At 41.7% G+C, this 19303-nt stretch overlaps 1 protein-coding gene across 11 annotated transcripts in view; it reads right to left on the bottom strand.

Annotated features, from left to right (window-relative positions):
* Positions 1-19303, bottom strand: part of MTSS1 (MTSS I-BAR domain containing 1) — a 125139-nt gene that overhangs the window by 11846 nt on the left and 93990 nt on the right. For 7 of the 11 annotated variants that reach the window (XM_034062471.1, XM_034062556.1, XM_034062736.1 and 4 more), the window contains 5 exons: positions 14147-14158; positions 8837-8994; positions 7463-7570; positions 6597-6694; positions 4373-4583 (listed from right to left, as the gene is read on the bottom strand). In XM_034062471.1, the coding sequence (XP_033918362.1) occupies positions 4373-4583; positions 6597-6694; positions 7463-7570; positions 8837-8994; positions 14147-14158 (587 nt within the window). The remainder of the gene's footprint in view (positions 1-4372; positions 4584-6596; positions 6695-7462; positions 7571-8836; positions 8995-14146; positions 14159-19303) is intronic. The other 4 variants (XM_034062778.1, XM_034062616.1, XM_034062532.1 and 1 more) reach the window with 1 other exon arrangement.

Here is a 19303-nt window from a genome sequence, read left to right as displayed (position 1 = left end):
AACCCTGGGAGGTAAGTTTTTGTCCCCGCAGCTGCAATAATGGTGGTTCTGTTCTGCACCTAAACCAGCTCTTCTGAGAAAAGTCTTGAAGGTAACAGCATCAGCAGAAAGCCAAAACTGTGCTCTGCCCAGTAATAACCAGTTCCTCAAATGCATGTTGTACATGTGTAGGTTGGCATCTGTCTCTTGGACATTGTGCCAAGGCTTGTTCTTGGGTAGTGTCCCACTGCTTGGTGTGGTATGTATGAATTCCAGTAAGGACAGGAAAAAAAAGCTGTATTTTGGGCTACTGGAATGCATGATTATATTTTCCATCTGTTGTCCTACTAACCTATATAAGGACTGCTGTTATCTTGGATTACTTGCATCCTTTGCCTGCTATGTTTTCCATTCAAATACAGTATTACTTACTTAACCCTTTCCCTTCCTCAGCTACTGACAAGAGCTCCCTGGGCTCTCCCAAGAGACCAAATCCTAATGAAGAGCTTGGTCCAATGTCTCTCTACAGTCAGTGGAAGACATCTCAGTTACCTTTTAGAAACCTTTGGGTAGTGACTTGAAGTCACCACCTCGATTTATCTTACTCCCAGGAATGTGTCTCTACTGACCTCTCTTTTCTATTCAGGGACAAACTGCTGGGAAACTGAATTTAAAAAAGAAGCTTTAGGAGAAACAAATGCCAGGGATTATTTACAGATTCATTTCAGGGATTGGTTTTGGTTTTGTTTTTAAGGTCTGATTTGGGAGCATTTCTTAATTTACATGGAAAACAGCTGTAACAAGATATTTCCCCTGTTCCAACCTCAAGCTATTTAAAAGCAATGGGGTCTTCTCAAAAGCAGTATCTTTCCAGCTTGCTAATCTGTACATGCAGAAGCAAGTTCACATTTAGCTTCCTTCTACTTCATTGTTTAGAGAAAGCAATTTCCAGAATATTCTAACAATAGTCCTTTGCTGTTTGACAGCACAACAGGTTTTTTCCTCTTTATCTGCTTCTATCTCTCCCCTTGCCTTCATCCCCATGAAGTCATAAGCAGCCTCTAAAATCCAGCTGTGTAATTACTTCCCCCAGTGTGTCTGCACTCCAAGTCCACTGATCCTTGTATTATCATCCTCAACTATAACTGTGCTACTACCACATTACTTCATCACAGATACTCCTAGATCTCAGTTTGTCTCCTACATAGAGCAAAGAGTGGGTTTAGCAGCACCAGCCATGTTCAGTGTTCAACCAGAGAGAGCTACTTTCTGCTCCCAGCAGTGGGTTTCTGGTGTTAGTACATGCCTTGGGCAGTGCTGGCCATGGCTGACCTCACATCTGGCATTCAGAGAGACTGCTCTGCTCCAAGAAGAGACCTGTGATGCTCTTCCAGCTGTTCAGCTATACCCAAATGTACTTGCTTAATTAAGAATAAAGCACTTTACAGTGACCTTTTCACATGTACACCTGTCTGTTACAGGCCAACACTTTTACTCTCAGTAATGTTAACAGCCGCACTGAAGAAAAGCAATTGTTCCAAACCAGTGTAAGAGCAGAATCCGTTTTTGTAACTGCTTTTTTCCCTGTCTTCTATGCAGAGTGTGATGACTGTGAAGACTTACTGCTTAGCAACTATGAGTTGAAGAGCAGTCTTCATTTTGCCAGTCTCCTCTCCTCTGGTATAATCTTTATCTTGTTTAAATCTCTATTTTATTATTCCTTTATATAATATATAAATTATTCCTTGTTTGAGACACCCCTCGCCTCAATCTGTGATTAATTTCCAGTGATGCTTGTCTAAAATGTAGGTGAGAGCATAAAAGTTCACAAAATTCATATATTCTCATTCCCATAATATGGGAATTTTATGTAGCCCTCTTCTACTTTATAATTTAAATCCATTCTTAAAAGAAAATCAGCTTTGTTGCCCCAGGAGATGCCACAGCACGTAGCTAGCAAACATCAGCAAAGCGTTCACCTGCGCAAGATACACAGCTTTTAATTTCCTTTGTTGATTCCAGAGCTTGCTTTTCTGCTTTCCCAGTGTCACTACTAGAAACAATGACATCAGTGTTTTAAACGCAGCAGCTGAGATTGCTGCTCCTCCCCACCCAGCACCGAGCCTCAAAAGCACAGTACCACAAGGAAGATCTGTCAGTTGGTTAGAGACACACAACATGGAAGAACGCTGTAAATTGAACAGCTTCTCGGTAAGCTCACAGTCACAATTACCTGTCAGCACAACACACACAATTTACTTAGTGCTGAACATACAAAGCAAGACACTTAAGCAAAGATGAAGCGGCCAGGCAATGATCTGTTACCTTTTCCTCTGCGTAAAGGTAAACAGACCTAGAGACATACAGAGCACATACCTCTTTGTTATACCAACACACTACACTTGTCAAGTCAACGCCATACTGCTGCAGCCTCCTACAGCTCATTAATAGCTCAAGTGGTGCTTGGATCAATTTGCAACTTTAGGGATGGTTTCTAAAGTGAAGTGAAAGCATATGAACTTAGCTGGTGCCAATCAGCATGGTTCCCATCAACTTACAGAATGTTCTGCCAGCTGACACCAGCCTAAGTTCCCTCCTCTGTTTAACAGGGGAACTTGCAAAGACAGGTATTGGGTTTTTTCCATGCTAAGGGAAATTATAAAGTAACATCCTCATCTGCAAACACAGCATCATCATGAAGATTACTGCCCTTTTATGCAGGTGCAGTGGATACTATGAAAACCAGAGATGATGCTAGCATGTATAACAGATGGATGTATCTTAAAAGCCAACTTCCTTACCTTGTTACTATTGTAGCTTACTTTATTATTGCTCATTTACTTTTTTGCATTTCACTTAGGTTAGCCATAGCCAATCTAAACAAAACATTTGCTTTAGTAGTGTGCACAAAGTTCTTCAGGATGTCATCTATAAAAAAATGGTGATGTCCAGACTGGGGACAGTGCAGAAGAGGCATTCATTTGAAAAGACAGCATTTCTATTAAAATGAAAGAGGTAAATATATCAAACTGTTGAGCTTCCCTTGAGAACATGTTCCATGCTTAAGTGAATCTGTGGTGTTTTGGATGATACCCTAAAAATGTCACTAAATGTCACTTACTAAATGTTCTGCAAAAGTAAGGGTCTATTTGCTGTCGAAGGTGGTGCAGGAGCAGCTTCAGTGTACAGGTTACAGTTGGTAACCACTGACACTGAAACTGTTGGCTCCTTGCTGACTGGAAGGATTAAAACCATCAACTCCCCCGCACAGGAAAAGGAGCAAACTACATTTATTAAACTAAAGGACAATCTTCCCCAGTGACCTCAGGGTGTACTAAAAATGAGCAGTACTCAGCAACAGGATATTAACTCTACCTCAGTTTTGCAACTGAGATTTATGATGGGATTTTCAATGTGAGACGGCAGCTCAGCCTCATTTAAAAAATACTGCAGTTGTAGTGTGATTTGATAAAAAACAAAAACAAATAGAAGAGAGAATTCCTGTGCTGGAGGGTATGTACCATGGAGGCACATAAGCCTCTGCCTGCAGATGGGCACCTAGTTTGTATAGGAACGATGCCATGAATAAATAGAGCAGCAACTTCCTCCTGCAGACCAAAAAATGCTTTGGTAAAGTTTTGCTTGTATTTGTAGTGAAATCCTTTTAGTTTGTCTGTGTTCAGGATCTTATCATATATGACTGTGCAAACACTTCTGATGAATTCCATAAAGAATTAAAAATACCTCTAACACTCATGCAGAAACCTTATTTCTGCAAGGTGCTCAGTTGAGTATCAAAAAGAGCAGCCCCATCCACAGAAAGGGATGTCATAAAAAGCTGCAAAACCAATTTCGTATGATACCATTAATGGCATTCTGATTATTCCAAGCTCTTTGCAGCGGAGGGTAAAAGTAGTCTGTCTGATGCAAAGCCACTAGGGTCAATACTAAGGCTGTCAGAAGGCTGTTCTGGCACTGGCATTTGTCCATTAAACAGTAAACAGCCACCAGGTATCAACAACTTGCAATCTGTGCAGGATATTAACTGGTAACCTCAATGAGTCAAGTGAATATTATTCCCTCGTGTAAGGTGGGACTTCTTGCTCTTTCTCATCTGTCTGTATCTGAAAGTTAGGCATCTAGGCTCCCTCCAGAGTAAAAACCAAATTCTTTGAGAGCATCTTATCCCTTTCTTCGGGGATGCTGCAAAAGCAGTGTAAATCACTCCAGCTAGAGGCCCAACTTTTAGATGGATGAAGCATAGTGAGACCAACCTTACCCTCAGTGTTTCACCTGACTCCAAGGTACACCAAAACCACACCAGATCCTTCTGTGAAAGGTGAGCCAAGTTAGAGAGGCCAGCTCACGTTTTTGTTCTCATGCTTGCACGTACCTGGTTAGGTGCTTCTGGTGGCATGGGGGATGGCGATTTGGACTGGAAAGCATCCTGGGACATGAATCCAGAATCATGGGAGGACACACTGGACAGCCTCATGGGTGCCTGCTGAGGCAGATTGGAGCTGCGATAGCGATAGTGTGAACTAGGTGAGTGCGAGTGCGAGCCACTGGACCGGGAATCACTACTGTTAACGCTGTTCAGACTGCTGTGAGAGACAAAAGGAACAAAGAAAGGAAAGGGGAGAGGAAAAGACACAAGGGCGGGGTGGGGAGAGACCCATATACAGTACAATTAACATTCCACATGTCTCTAGCAACAGGCAGCATAAACCGGAAAAGAAAAAATGTTGACAAATTAAATTTAAATATATATATATGCACATATATATCAGTAAAGAACCATAAGCAGCTGCAGTATCCCTTGGGACCAGAGAGAAAATGGCATTTTACCTTCAATTTTACTCAAATTGAATCCTGTAACCACCCAAGAATTCAAAGTCAGGTTAGGGATGAAGGGATGGATCACTATCTGCCCTCCAGCATTTGCTCAGCACTTGCACAAAACCCTCTGCTAATGGCTCTCTCCTATTCCCAACTTAAGCCTTGTCGCTCTCGCACCATGGCCCAAATTTTCAATGGGATCTCTAGCAAGGGGTCTGAAGGCATCACAGCTCATCCAGAAGTCTGCCTCTAGGCATGCCATTGCAGTCAGTCTAACCTAGTTAGCTTAGTCAGTCAGCAGGCCAGCCTGTGAGACTTTTGAAAGCACCACCAAAATCTCATGCTTCAGAGTACCTGGAATAAGTTACGCTCACATAAAGGCTTCCTACCAGATAAAAACCATCTGATGGGACACTTGAGTGAAGTCAAATTTCTGGGTATGTAGTTTAAATTAGCAAGATGGTCAGAAAATTAAAACTCCAATGAATATCCATAAAAATACTTGAGATTTCAAACAAAGAGATTAATTTTTAATCTCTAATATCCACGAATGACAGCAACGACATGCCAGCAACGTGGGAGCCTCTGAAGCTTCCTGCTGGGGTGGCTGAGCAGGACTAGCAGGATGCAGCAATATGAAGGTAGCTTCCTACTTTTGCTGGCAGGAGCCCACTGACTAGCTGAAGGGATGGTTCTGACGGATACATGGGTGAGGACTGCACCGCCTATTCACAAATGCCATGTGCACAGAAGTCAGCTTGGAGCAGGGGAAGAGGAGATCTGCTTTATTGTACCCAACAGTCTGTTGTCATACTGGTTTTATCACACAAGAAGATGAGGTTGACTAGGAACAGATGATGGAGTTTTTGGTAGTTTTTTTTGCCATTTTCTTTTACAGCTTCAGGATATTGCATCGTTAAGCCTGTGCTCATTGCTCTAAATATGCATGTTTTCACATATATATATAAAAGTACTGAAGTTTTTTTATATATATCTGCATGCAGAGACAAGTAGGTACATAGGAGAAGTCATGTTCACTTGCTCTGACATGCTATAGGTAACTTTGCTCATACACAGGGAACCTGTAGTACATTATTCATAAAGCAAACTAAAAGGTAATCATTTGAGAGCAGCTAGAAAGGTGTTGAGCAGAATACACAATAGGATATCTTCCTTTTCAGTAAAAGGAAAGAGTAAATGTAGACACCAGGGTATGGGGGCAACATGCTAATAAACTGTTTTATGAGAGAAAACAGTTTTTTTACAGAGAAAGCATAGACAGAATCCAGTGTTTCAACATATTCCAGGACAGCATTAGACAGCATTAAACAGTCAAAAAAAAACTTGTATCAAAAAAGCATTTCCATCTACCAGACTGATAGGGCAATTTCCAAGGATGTTTTCCCCTTTTCAAACAGTTTAACTGATCAATAACAGCTACTTAGAATAATCTAAAAGGTCATCAAATGAAAAACAGAAAAGGAAATTCTGAATGAACAATTTCAGAGCTTAGATCAGTACAGTCTGCTCTTTGATCTGAAATGGATTCAAGAGAACTGAATCAGAAGCATCTTCAAGTTGCCTTGAGTTCAAAAGTTGTTCAGTCATGCCCATCTTTTTTAATATTCCCAGTCACACACTTAAATGGATAAAGACCATGAGAAGTTGATTTCATTAAGAGTCAATATTTAAGTATGCATATAAATCCGTATCACAGTCTGAACTTGCCTCCCTTTGTCCCCAAACAGGTTAACATTAAATATTACTATTCTACTTACCTGCAAACACTAGATTTTCTGGACATGGTAGTACTGGGAGAGGATGGAGGAGTCTGATAAGACCAGCTGTAATCAGAACCTTTCAAATCTAAAATTACCTGATGAAAGATAATCAATAGCATCAAGGATGTGGAATTTCCACCCCCACCCCCCCATTAACAGAAAGCATCTGCTTGTCATACAACATCATCACCACAACAACCTTTCAGTGCCAATTGACCCAGTCTCAGTGTTCTTCCAGAATTACACTGTGTATGTTACTCAGGTGAGTCAGCTTCATCCTTAGCTTTTCAGGAGCTACCATACTTCAACACTAGGGCTACTATCAGAGATGGAAAGCTCAGAATTGAACGTAAATGTCTTTGAAGAGTAAACTGGAGATTTATTTTATGCATGCTCTTTTGTTTTGTTACAAAACATTACAGCCTTAGGGTTTAAAAACTGTTGCATTTTAAAAAATTAATCAAAGATCCAATATTCAACCACAGCAGAGCTTCCCTCCTTCACACACCATCAAGCTATCTAGTCCCAGCAATCCTGCAACCACGTAAAGACAAGGATGCTGAAATGTAAGGTGAGGAGATGACATTCCTTCCTCATGTACTCTTACTCAGCAGAAAACTGAGCATCTTCATATACGTCAGTGTATCACTGTTCCCACTTCACAGTGGTCTCACCAAATACTCCAGGAGCACTCAGCATTTCAAAACCTGTATTTTTTAAGTCTGTTGTTAAAAATGACGTTGCTGCACTGAAGCATCTACAAAACATCACGTTAGGGCACTACGTGCGAGTAGTCAATATTCCTCATAACACAGACAGAAAACTGGTACAAATAAAAACGTTTTCAGATAACCAGGACTAACCTGTTCACTTGAAGATGGCAACTTGTGTGGATCCATGGTGAGACTTTTCAGGTCATCTGATATGGTTTGTAAATGGGTTATTTCTCCTAGCATTGATATTTCTTCTTCCTTGAAAGACAAAAGAGAGAGGCTAATCACAGCCTTGCTTTTAAACATCACACCCATAACACAATACAGGACCTTCTTTTTGCTGATGACTGTAGGAATGTTCAGGAGAGCTTTTTCTTTGCCCATTAAGTAACTGTTTCTTATGAAAGAGGACTGAAAATATTAAGAGTGTAATAACTACTTTGAGTTTGTTGTCAGTTCTGAGGCCCAGAAATCGTTTCTCTCATCAATGAGATAAATAAGTCTCAGTCTTCTTTTTATGAAGACTGACATCTTTAAAAAAGAGCATGTCATTTCTGCTGCCTTTGGAAGATTTAACTCTTCCATGTACACTCACTAATATGCCCTAAGGATTTTATCCTTGAACATAAACAGGGACTAAACTCATTTGCTAGTTTTTGGAAACTTTGAGATAAAGGAACTACACAGGTACAGAGCATTAATACATCTGTGATTCATTCTGGCTCAAGGTACATCAACAGCTAACTCAGATGATGCCTGCACTGTAAATTACCATGGTAATACCTTAGCTACCATGGTGATTTCATCCAGATCCTCAGAGTCTGGAATTCACATCTTCCTGCTTAGCCATCACCTCCCTACTTCTCTAAGCATGGTTTTCTGTTGAGATTGGTGCTCTTTGTAAACAGACATTGGGAATATTTTCCCAGTACGGTGAAGACCTTTCAGAATGCATCATGCTTGCACAAAGCCATAAACAATTCATCACTGGCTTCAGACAACCCCAAATGATGACAATATACCCAAACCTTTTCAATGAACTGAAAAAGCTGTCATGTAGGAGGAAAAGAGCTACCAGAAAACTGCAAGGAAGCAATCTGCAATCTGTCAGCTAATGTCATCTTACATACACAGGGGAGGTCTTGAAACATTTATCAGTCCTAGGACTGGAGTAGGGGTAAGGAAGATTTACACTGAAGTGGGATGTTACGGAAAAAATAAGCTGAAAAAACTGCATTAGCAATGTCTCAGGTTGGTATGCATAAGGAACTCAGGCCCACTTAAGTCTTTGTGCCCACTGCTCCCCCATCAGTCATCCTGAAAGAATTCAGTGTCTTCCAGCGCTAAATTACTCCGAATGCCTAAAAGGAAGGTCCTGATTCTTGCCACTTTCTAGGCAGAGATGCAGGCTGAATCTTGGCTCTAAAAACGCCCTCATAAGATGTAAAGAGATACTCCTTTTAGAGACTTTTGGCCATTTATCTGATTTGTGAATCATACTGACTTAAAATGGAGAGCTCTTACTATGACAGGGCGCAGCATGGAGATGAAAGCACAGAATCGACCGCGCTCCTCAATCAGAGCTTTTCTGACAGCTTGCTTCTCAGTTTCTTCAAGCAGCAGGTACTTATCATTGACATCTTGCAAAGCACTGTCCAACTGGGGCTGAATGTCACCCCGTCCTGTACGGAGGAAACAATCAAGAGGATATTTTGTCAAAACTGTGGATCTCCATAGAGGAAACCTCATTTTCAGGCAGCAGTGCTGCTGGATTGCACTTTTGCAGTGCAAGTCTCAAACAGCATTTTCACTTCTTTCAAATTAGTATGTGGGTCCTTCCCCAACTAAATCAGGCACTTTATGCCATTTTTTCCCCTCTTGCCCAGAATATAAATCCAGATCAATTCAAAAGGGTTCAACAAGCCAAAACCAGCATTTCACATAAGGACTTTCTCAAAGTGTTAGCTGTAGGAACCCTTCACACCATCCCTGCTGAAAATCAGTATCTTGCTCACAGGGAAAGCATTCATCACTAACTGCAGGCAATATTCCCTTTTCCTTCCTATGTTTAGGAAGTAAAACTACCTACTTTATTGGTCATTAGCAAGGTCCTAATGACAACTCTGCAGGATCACTAAATGAGTGCATGATCTCCTATATGAGATGGTATTAATGACATGTTACTGGTCAGTGGAATCACTGGATTCAAGTACTCTACAGAAGCAACTGCAGAACCAGTTTTCGTTGTTCCAAAGTCCAAACCAAAAACCACTTATGAACATCTCAAGCACACATTAATGCCCAGTATTTGTCTATGGAAACAAAAAAGAAAACAATGAAAAAACTTCCAATGTTTTGCAATCAAAAAGCTTCACTCTCTTAATTTAGCCAGCTCATAACACCAAAACCTTTTGTGATGGTTAAGTACCTTATTCTGCACCAACTGCTTACTCTGCATCATGCCAAAAAAATTACTTCTCTAGGAATGAAGAGCTACTGCTCAGCTTTAGAGCTATTGAGCCAACAATGTCACAGTTGCAAGATGTTTCTGTGCACCCCTAAATATTTTAAAGCACCTCAGTTGTATAAATCTGACTCAAATCTCCCAGAAACACCATCACATGCAAATTGAATATCTAGGTATGTATCCATGACACTGTTACTGAACACCAGGAAGTTGATATTGGAAAATGGTGGGTGAGTTACAAGCAGATACCCAAAATCAATTTTTATGGACAACAACCTTTCTGCATGGAGGATTTAAAGCTGTGAGCAAGAGGAAGAAAAAGGTCTCTTGATGTGTGTAGTACACAATGCAGATAACTCAAGGTCAGGGTTACAAAACCTTTGCCTTATTACCATATGTACTTCTTCAGTACTCCAGAGCAAGGTAAAGTCATCAGCTCCCCTGCACTGAAACACAGCCAGAGCCGCAGGAAAGACAGCAGTGATAGAAGCAAAGAGAATCACACAGGTTTAGTGACATTACAGACTGGAGACACACAAATCTTCTCTGTACAGAGTAAGACAGGGTCCAGATAAAACTGCACAGACACCCACAAGCAGAGCTCTGTGATGAATCACATGCAGTGCAACACAGGCACAGCCACTGCCAAATCTACCCGGGTACCAAACTGTTAGCAAAACACTCAGTGTCTGATCCTATAGGTCAGGCTGACTGGTGTGTTGTGGCCGTGAAACTGTTGTGGAAGTAAACAGCTTTAATAGAGATCGACCCCAAAGTTGCAGTCAGTTGCTTCCTCTCTCAGAAGCGGCATCTGCTAGAAATAAGTTATAGAAGAGTCCTGTATAACCCCCTGAAGGTCCTGTGCCTTCTCATCTGTCATCTTTAGAAGATAAACTGGGCCCTTCTGCTTGAAGACTGTTCGGTACCTTTCAGGCTCTTCCCCGTATTCTTCTTTGCTATTAGATGCAGCAATTACACATTCTACTCTTCTCTGGGATTGTTCTTTTAAATTCCTTATGAATCCGAGACCTGTCTTATTGCTCAGACCCCTTATTTTGGGAGCTGCCTAGGAAATTGCAATAGGCAAAATAATCTCCAGTTGTTCAAACTAGATACTGGCTCACTACCATGAATGTACCAAATGCAGAATACATTAGTTGCTAACTAAATCACATACTCATTAGTTCAGCTCTAGAGAACTGCTGTAAACATTCAGCTGCTCCACCATATGATCATGCACATAACAAAGTAAATCCTTGCTAAATGCATTCACCTACGCAGTGAGAAGACACACACTTGGAAAGCAACTGGACTCCACTGATAAAGTGGGTTTAATTATAGTGAATTTTGATAATTTATGTGGACCTCAGAGCACCACATCTTGGACCAGAGCAAAAAGAGCACCCAAAACATGGGACAAAAATGAGCCTCATTTGTACCTGTGTTACTCAATCCAACAGTTATCAGGATAATGTTTATCTGTGTATTTTAAATCTCTGGCGAAAGTGTGTGTAAAACTGCATTGCTCCAACATCCTCTGCAAAGGATGTGCAGACCTGGTTTTATGCTATAAAACCTATACAGTTCTATAGTCAGTGGAAACACACAAGCTGTCTGGGGTGTCACTCAGAGCAGGAAACAAGCTTAGGTGAATCATTCAGATGAGGCTCTGAAGTCAGATGTTTACACGGCATGAATACAGCTGTCTGCTGATGTCTCCTTGCAACTCATCTTTTAGGAGCAGAAAAGCTTTATTAACATCCTTTGAAAGCTCCAAAATGCAGATGTCATTCTAGCAAGTCTTTTGAAATCAGGCGTTAACTCTTCCCACTCCCTGAATCACCAGTTGCCTCCCATGGCACTCAGCTTGGGAATTTGAGGGACAAGATCTCTGCACAATTTCACCAGTTTCCTTTGCTAAGGAAAGCAGTGGACAGCACTCTTGCACTCAGGAGACAGTGAGGATGTGAGGGCCAACTGCCCATCACCTCTGCTCCTCATCTACCTTGTGACTCTTCCAGTTTGAATCCACTACTCATCTCAGAAGGGAACACTGACCAGTAGAGAGCAATGTAATTCTTTTCCTCTTTCAATTAGGAGGAGGTCACTTGTCTATGGCATCCCTGACAAATTATTCCACTGATTTTGCTGTGGACATGAAGCACACTCTCATAAGGAACGTCAGCAATTGATGATTCTTTCCAGCCCACATTATCTGGCCTTTATGTTACTGGTTCAGAAACATTTCCAAACCAACACAACTATCTAATGAAAGAAAATAGCTCCAGATCAGTCTTATCACAGGCCAACTGTAGAAGAACACCAGGAAGAACACACCTACTCCAGCTGCAGACAGGTCTGAATGACCCACGTAAGCAATCAGCATTAGCAATGGTCAACAGCATCAAATGTAATCACAGCCCTCTGGTCTGCAGGCAGCCAGACATGAATGTGATGGAGGTATGGTTCTGCAGAACATGCCCAGTTGCACTTGGAAGAACAAGTCAAGAATCTGAAAACCAAGGAGAAATCCAAACCTAGCCTTTCCCAAAGTGGAGCTCTGGTGTTGCAGGGAGCAGCAGAAATGCAATACCAGAAGTTGTGGACTGACTCCTCCAACAGTCCAGGGACTTGTGGATTGACATAGGCAAGAAACAGCTAATGAACTCAGAAGGCTGAACTGCTTCTCATCAGTATTAACAAGAATCCACTGCAACTCCAAGGCCAGCCTTCATATGCTACCTCCAGAGGATGTGTTTCACATCATTACCATGATGTACAAGTGCTTTAAGGTATCGGCATGCATTAGAGCCTCAGGTTTAGACTGTTCTGTGTGAATCCTGGATGAAAGCCTCACACAGCTTCTTAAATAACTACTGCTGAAAAAGAACTTTACTAAATTAAATGTATTAGGGACAAAGAAAAAGGTAAATTTCATTTTAAACCCAATTTCATGCCTATATTTTATAAGATGAACTAGCAAAGCTATCAGCGAGAGGAAAGGAGAACAGTGATTTTTAAATGCCGTCAGTGCAAGTCTGACTGCTAAAGTTAATGCTGTTATTGACAAAGTAAAATATTGGTGATTCATTATTACTGCAGCAGATAATGGTGACATTTTCCACATTCTCACTTAAAGAATGCTCCCTAGCACTTTTTTTGGTGTCTGCACAGAATCTGAATAATCAATACTGGACATTTTACCCAGACTGGCAAAATTTACAGTGTATGAGACAATGCAGAGCACATTTTTACTCATACAAACCAAAATCATTCACCCCCAAATCAGCTCCTTCGTTCAACCCTGGCAGGTATACTCTTACAGTCACTCCTGCAGGACTACAAGTCCTGCACAGTGAAGCCAATAAATAAACGAATATAGATCTAAGCTGAGAATGGAAGAATTTTGCCACCAACAGGTGGGAAAAAGTGGAAAACCTCATTGCTGGGGTTAAGTGCAGATCCCTTCAGTCACCAAATCTGAGTCTTTCTGGTGGCCAATGGAGATCTAAGTTGTCCCTTAAAAGAAAAGTTCTAAGTTACCAAAGGGAACTTCTAGATTGAATTACAAACCAGGAAAAAACAGAGAGGGGACAAGCAGCAGGCATCAGGGTGCCCAGCTCCAGAAGCCTCACTGAGATGCCTCAGCCAGGGTTACAATCAATTTATCTCACCAATCCAGGCTTCTCCAAAGGGCAACACCTACATCATCACACTTACAAGGGGAGATATGGTTATTTCTCTCAAACTGAATCACATTTCACTCGCAAAAAATCTCAAGGCAGCTACTTTAAATCTGCAATACAACTTGAACAGCATTCCAATTTAAACAGATTTGAGATAGGATCAGGCAGGAGACAATTGTGATGCTGATTTCCACCCCTTCCCCAGCACGCAGTTAAATATAGTGATTTCTTACCTATTGGTTAAGAAAGGTTCATGCAATTTTCAGAGAAGGGGGGACTCAGATCACAGGTTTACAAAGAAACAACACTAAGGACTTTAAGCTCTAGACTTTAAAAGTCATATTAATTATTAATAAGATATTCAGTTATTTGAACATCACCTTGTCTATTCCATTTAACTTCTCTCCCAACCGTGACATGACTTATCAGCCCATGTTAATCCCGTTCTAAAATAAACCAGAGGTTTATCTACAATACTGATTTTCTTCTTTTACAGCGTTCCAATTAGGTGCCAAAAGAAAATAAATCAAAAAAACGGTTTGTTCATTAAGATTAAGTGATATTTTAGCAGTTTCATTAGAAATTAAAGTCTAGGCAGTTAGTTGAGACCAGACACCATAAAGAGGCCACAGCAAGGGCTACAATAAACCAGCCACCAGGGTTACAGCACGGCAGACTTACCCAGAGCCTCAGCTGTCAGGCAGGTGCGCATGGTGAGAAATTGCAGGACACAAAATTGACACAGAAAGGAAAATAAAAAAAGTCAAACTGGTATTCCAGCATTCCTGGAGTGTAGACATTATCATCAGCGCCAAGACAAGAGACTGAGCGGTTCGCACTAGGCTATTTTGACTTCTTCCATTGCTGATAAAGACAAAGGCGTTAGCTTTGCTTCCTGAAGAGCTGTTGTAAGTTAACTCCCAGTTTTTTACCATAAGGTTTTATTTTAAGAGTCTTAAAGCAGTTTAGGGATTTAGTTTAGCTTGCAGATCCCTAGGTGAGAACATGCTAACCTGTGCTTTGGAGAAAGTGCACAACACAGCTAACTGCCAAACTCTGGTGAAGCTGATGAAGTGGCACAAGGCTCATCCCCACGCAGGGAGAGGGAACTCGGACTCACAAAACTCTAGGTGGGTGCTGCACTAGAAACCACAGTGCTTTTTGATGTTCTCTGCTGCAATTACATTAATAGATTATTAATTAAAAGAAAAGCTAATTGCTGAAGCAATGTGGAAGAACATCAAACAGATTAACCATGATATGTAGATTTTAATTTAAAAATTTTATATAAAATGTTGTGCAATAAACCTGGCTTGCTGTCAAAAAGAGGGAGCTATCAAAATGCATTCAAAGCTCCAGGAATGGAAGTAAACCAAAGAAATAACTCCAGCCATGGATTTTGCAATTTATTTTCACTGAATTCACTGAAGTGGAGCTTACATTACAATGTTATGGAGGGAAATAAGAAAAAACATCAAAACCCCCTCAAGCACCATGGCCTCATCCACACAGGATTTTTCCCCTGCAACAGATAAGGGTAATTTTCTCATTAGCTTCCCTCCTTCTGAGCTGTATCACAGCGACTCTACAGTGAGCCCTGGCTCTCACTTCAGTCATTATGCCACACTTGACCACTTTAGAGGAACAAGGGCATCTCATGGTAGAGAAAGGGTCTGGGCAGGGGTATTCCCTCCCCAGCCTGCCGCTCCAGACCAGGCATGTGTCAAGTATAGAAACAGTGCAAAGTACTTGAATGAGAAGGTCAAGATGTGTTTTAAGACCCAAGATGTTCTTTAGTTGTAATTACATCGAAGAACTTTGTTTTTCAGTTAAGAGTCAGGGTTTGTGCAAACATCCTTGAGAGTACTGTAACGATATTACAAAGACCAGAGTGTAACACAAAACCAGTAAAGGCTCTAAAACACAAGCAGGTGATCTTTGCTAACCAGAAAGAGGGGAAGAAAAGGCACTTTTGGCAGTATTATAATAAATGAATAATGATGTTTTTCTCCCTCAACTTCATTATAAGTAAGAATACTTTCCAAAACTGCTGCATACTCAAAATCAGAGGTTGTGAGTTTGGATATTCAGCACTGCTGGGACAGAAGAACAAGTGTTGTACTGAATGCTGAGGGCATTCTGCAGAAACTCCTGGGAATGGCTTAAGAGATAAAAATCAGCTTTCACATTGACACATGTATGCACTATTGAGAATGTTACATATAACTCCTTTTCACACATCTGCTTGGATTTAAACATTTCCACACACAGTGTCACATGAAGAACCTGAAAACGAAACCTGCCAGCCAAGTTATAGGCACAAGGGAAATCTGCCTAGTTAGTCATCGATAGCCAAGGTGAAATACAGAAAACAAACCCAATGTGCACTCCAGATTTTACAGACATTCACTTATATTTTAAGTTAGTCACTCGACTATTTCTGTTAAAGTAAGCATCATGAATTTGATTAACCTTCCAAAATGGTCACATGCGGAGCCACAGCTGCTGTCTCTGCTCTGAACTCAGTATAGCATCAACAGCTTCCAGCAGCTCTGGATCCACTTATGAGGCCTTGACTCAGCAGAAACCTAAACATGGGATTTATTTTAAATATGTGCATAATTATTGTGCTGACTCAGGTTTGCTGGGCTGCCTTCTGATGTGCCATGTTTGTCTGAAAACAAAGAGCAATTTAGAAGAGGTCCAGGTCCAGGTCCATGCATTACGTAGCTTCATCTGTTCAGACAACAGCAAAGTTTCAGTGCTGGGGTGGGCAACAAGTCCTAAGGGCCTGTTTTTATTGGGAACAAAGGCATGAGGAAAGGATACACCTCAAAGCCCACCATGACATCCCAGGGACTGCATGGATCTGGGAGGTGCACCAGGATCCTACTTAGACTTCATATACTTAAGACTACACATGGCTTATTTTATTTAATAGTCAAAGACAAAGCATGAAAATTATCCTTGTAAGGTCTTTTGAAATGTAAAACCTTCATGTACACAGAGACTTGTCATTCTACCATATACGCTCTTGCAAACTTCCAAAAAGGACCCTTAAATTCTTTTTGTTTTATTGGGAAAGCCTGGTGGTTTTCCTATCACTTCAAGCTTTGGGAACACCTTCACTGCAATTGTCTTGGTTTGAGCATATTAACATACCTGCCCTGCAAACATAATTTCTAGGAAATTATTTTAAATGCCCTGCCTGAACTTTCAACTTGGCCACATGGAACCAGAAGAAACAGACCATGCATAAGACAAAGACCAGGTGAATCCTAATACAGCTAAGGTGGGGTGCTCAACCTTGTGGTGCTCCTGCCAGGACAAGCCATGCAGCCCGTGGCCCTTTCTCCCAAACATCCTTGGGATGCAGGCAAGGAACTGCTCTGCATGCTGCAGACACTGGCTGCAAGAGGGAGCCTCTGCAGCCTGATATGGCAGGGAGAGAGGACACCACTGCCATGACATGAATGAGAAAAGTAGAGGGTTATATTTGAGTTTCCCGATCTAAAACTGCCCAAAGCAGAAGAAAACCACTTTCCCATCCAGTCAGAGCAGAAAAAGCTTGAAGGGTGGTTTTTAGTAGCATGCACAAGCGAATCCACAATTCAGCAAACATCTCACTTGCCCACAGATGATCGTAAGGTTAATTCAAAAATAGTCTTACAAGCACTAGGAGAGAAATGAATTGGTTGTTTTAGAGTTCCCATAGATGAGTCAGTAACTACAGAAAAATGAAAGGGACAGGTCCTGCTTGAGGAAGAACACAACAAAAAATGTAAGTCTGAGCAACAGGGAAATGGGAGAGTTGAGGACAGAGTAAGACATCCATGCACCCAGCCACATGCCTGCCACAACCGTTTCACTCAAGTTTCCCTGCCCACAATTCAAATCTCATCTGTGATCTGAAGCAGAATCATTACTACAGCTTTATAATTTTAGAAATTAACCTCTTCTAGGGTTTTTTATCCCTCAGTGACAGGAAGAGCAACATAACTTCATCACAGACCACATTAAACAAATCTGGCAAAGTGGGTGCATACGGAAGTTTTCACCACATTTGACACTGCACTCAGACCAATGCTTTAGTTCTTTAAGGTAGGGATCAGAAAGGAAAAGAGGGGGAAAAGCATCTGCTATTTTTCTTTCTTCTGTATTTAACCTCTGCAGTTGACTTGCAAGAAGACAGGGAGAATTTCCTCCTGCCTGCTCATGCTGGGAACACATAGGGCCAGCAGCTTGGGGCATTCATTCTCACAGCCACATGAGCCTCGACACCTCACTGTGTCTCTCCTCCCCAGGAGCTACGAGGACAACTCTAAACTCATCAAAAACATTGCAGCTCCTCCCTTCCCCTGTACTGGCTACCTGGGAGTCTTCATCAGTTCCACCTTCCCTGTGTACATCCTTCTGCAGTCAGCTTTAACCCCACTAGTCCCACTGGGCTTGTGCTCTGGACCTAAACGCCATGTGTGACAGCAGTTCCAAGGGAGGCAGCACAGAAATACAGCAGGTTCATTAACAACTCCAAAAGCATGTCAGAACAGCAAAATTAAGCAAGGGAATGACATTAAAAAAGAGGAAAAAATATACTTTAATCGTAGCATGGCTGCTATAAAAATGACAGCAAAATGAGGCCTGTTCCACTCCCTGAGCAAAGATGTTTAATCCTGAAGGAGGACAAGCCACCAGTGTGCTGACCCTCATTGCTACACATGGCACACATCTGGGGAGGGAAAGAGAAACCCAGAAAAGACAAGGAGGAAGGCCACTTGCCCTAACCACCACTGAGAGACAACCTACAGTGGCAACTGCAGTACTACAGTGGGGGGTTATTTCCAGAAGGCTTTAAGTGCTTCTCTCTCCTCTTCCCACCTTACAGAAAATGCTGTCTCCTCCTCCAAGACTGCAGATTGGTTTACTCAATACTCAGAAGCAGGATAAAAGGGAGATGAAGCCAAATAGGTGGCAATGCACAAAAACAGGTTAAAAAAAAACGGTTCCTTCTTCCCAGATCACAGACATGTTTTTCTCAGCTCTCACCTACCATGCATTGAAGGGTTTGTATCACATGGGGACAAGAAGCAATGAGACTAGAAAAGGAGGGTGGTGGGAAGGAGAAAGGAAAAGAAATGGAGGGAACATAACAGGCTCTCTAAAGCTGTTGGTCTGAAGTCAGACAATTTTGACACAAAATGAGAAACATACTTGTGCATCACCCCAAAATAAAACCTTATCACAAACAGTCGTGTTCCCCTCAAGGTGACCATTTTGATTTAAAACACCAAACTTTTCCATGGACAGACAGACACACTGAGCCTATTGAGCTAAGCTCCCTCTTGCTGGCTTCCACCTCTCCCTCCCTCATCTAAAGCCAGCTAAAATTCAAGAGCAGTTTTCCAGTCATGTGGCTTTCTACCAGTGCAATTATTGACTCACCTATTTAGGAAGGACAGACAGAGACAGCTCACCTGTTCTGGAAAGCACTTACACCATTTAAAAGGTTCAAGAAACTCCCCACCCCAGCATTTATTTTGCTTGTCCCTGGGCTGACAGTTTTTAGGCAGGAGGAGAAGGGCAAGTTACAACCTGCAGGCTGAGAGCTGCTCACAGCACGTTTCCTACCCAGCTGGGAAGAGCCTAGTGCGGGAAAAGGAACCAGAAAGTCTGCTTCTGTACAAGCTCCACATCATTTTCTCAAAGCCTGGTGGGGTTTGCACTTGGTCAAATAAATCCCTTAGTGATGGCAATGCTGCAGCTCTCAGTGATGCACGTTTCCATTAGTATGATGGTGAAACTCCTATGACAAGATGGTGGTGGGAGGGCAACAGGAGC

The sequence above is a fragment of the Melopsittacus undulatus genome, chromosome 1 (genome assembly GCF_012275295.1).
Source record: "Melopsittacus undulatus isolate bMelUnd1 chromosome 1, bMelUnd1.mat.Z, whole genome shotgun sequence".
Lineage (NCBI taxonomy): Eukaryota > Metazoa > Chordata > Aves > Psittaciformes > Psittaculidae > Melopsittacus > Melopsittacus undulatus.
The sequence above is the reverse complement of the archived record's forward strand: the minus strand, read 5'-3'. Positions and strand labels throughout refer to the sequence as shown.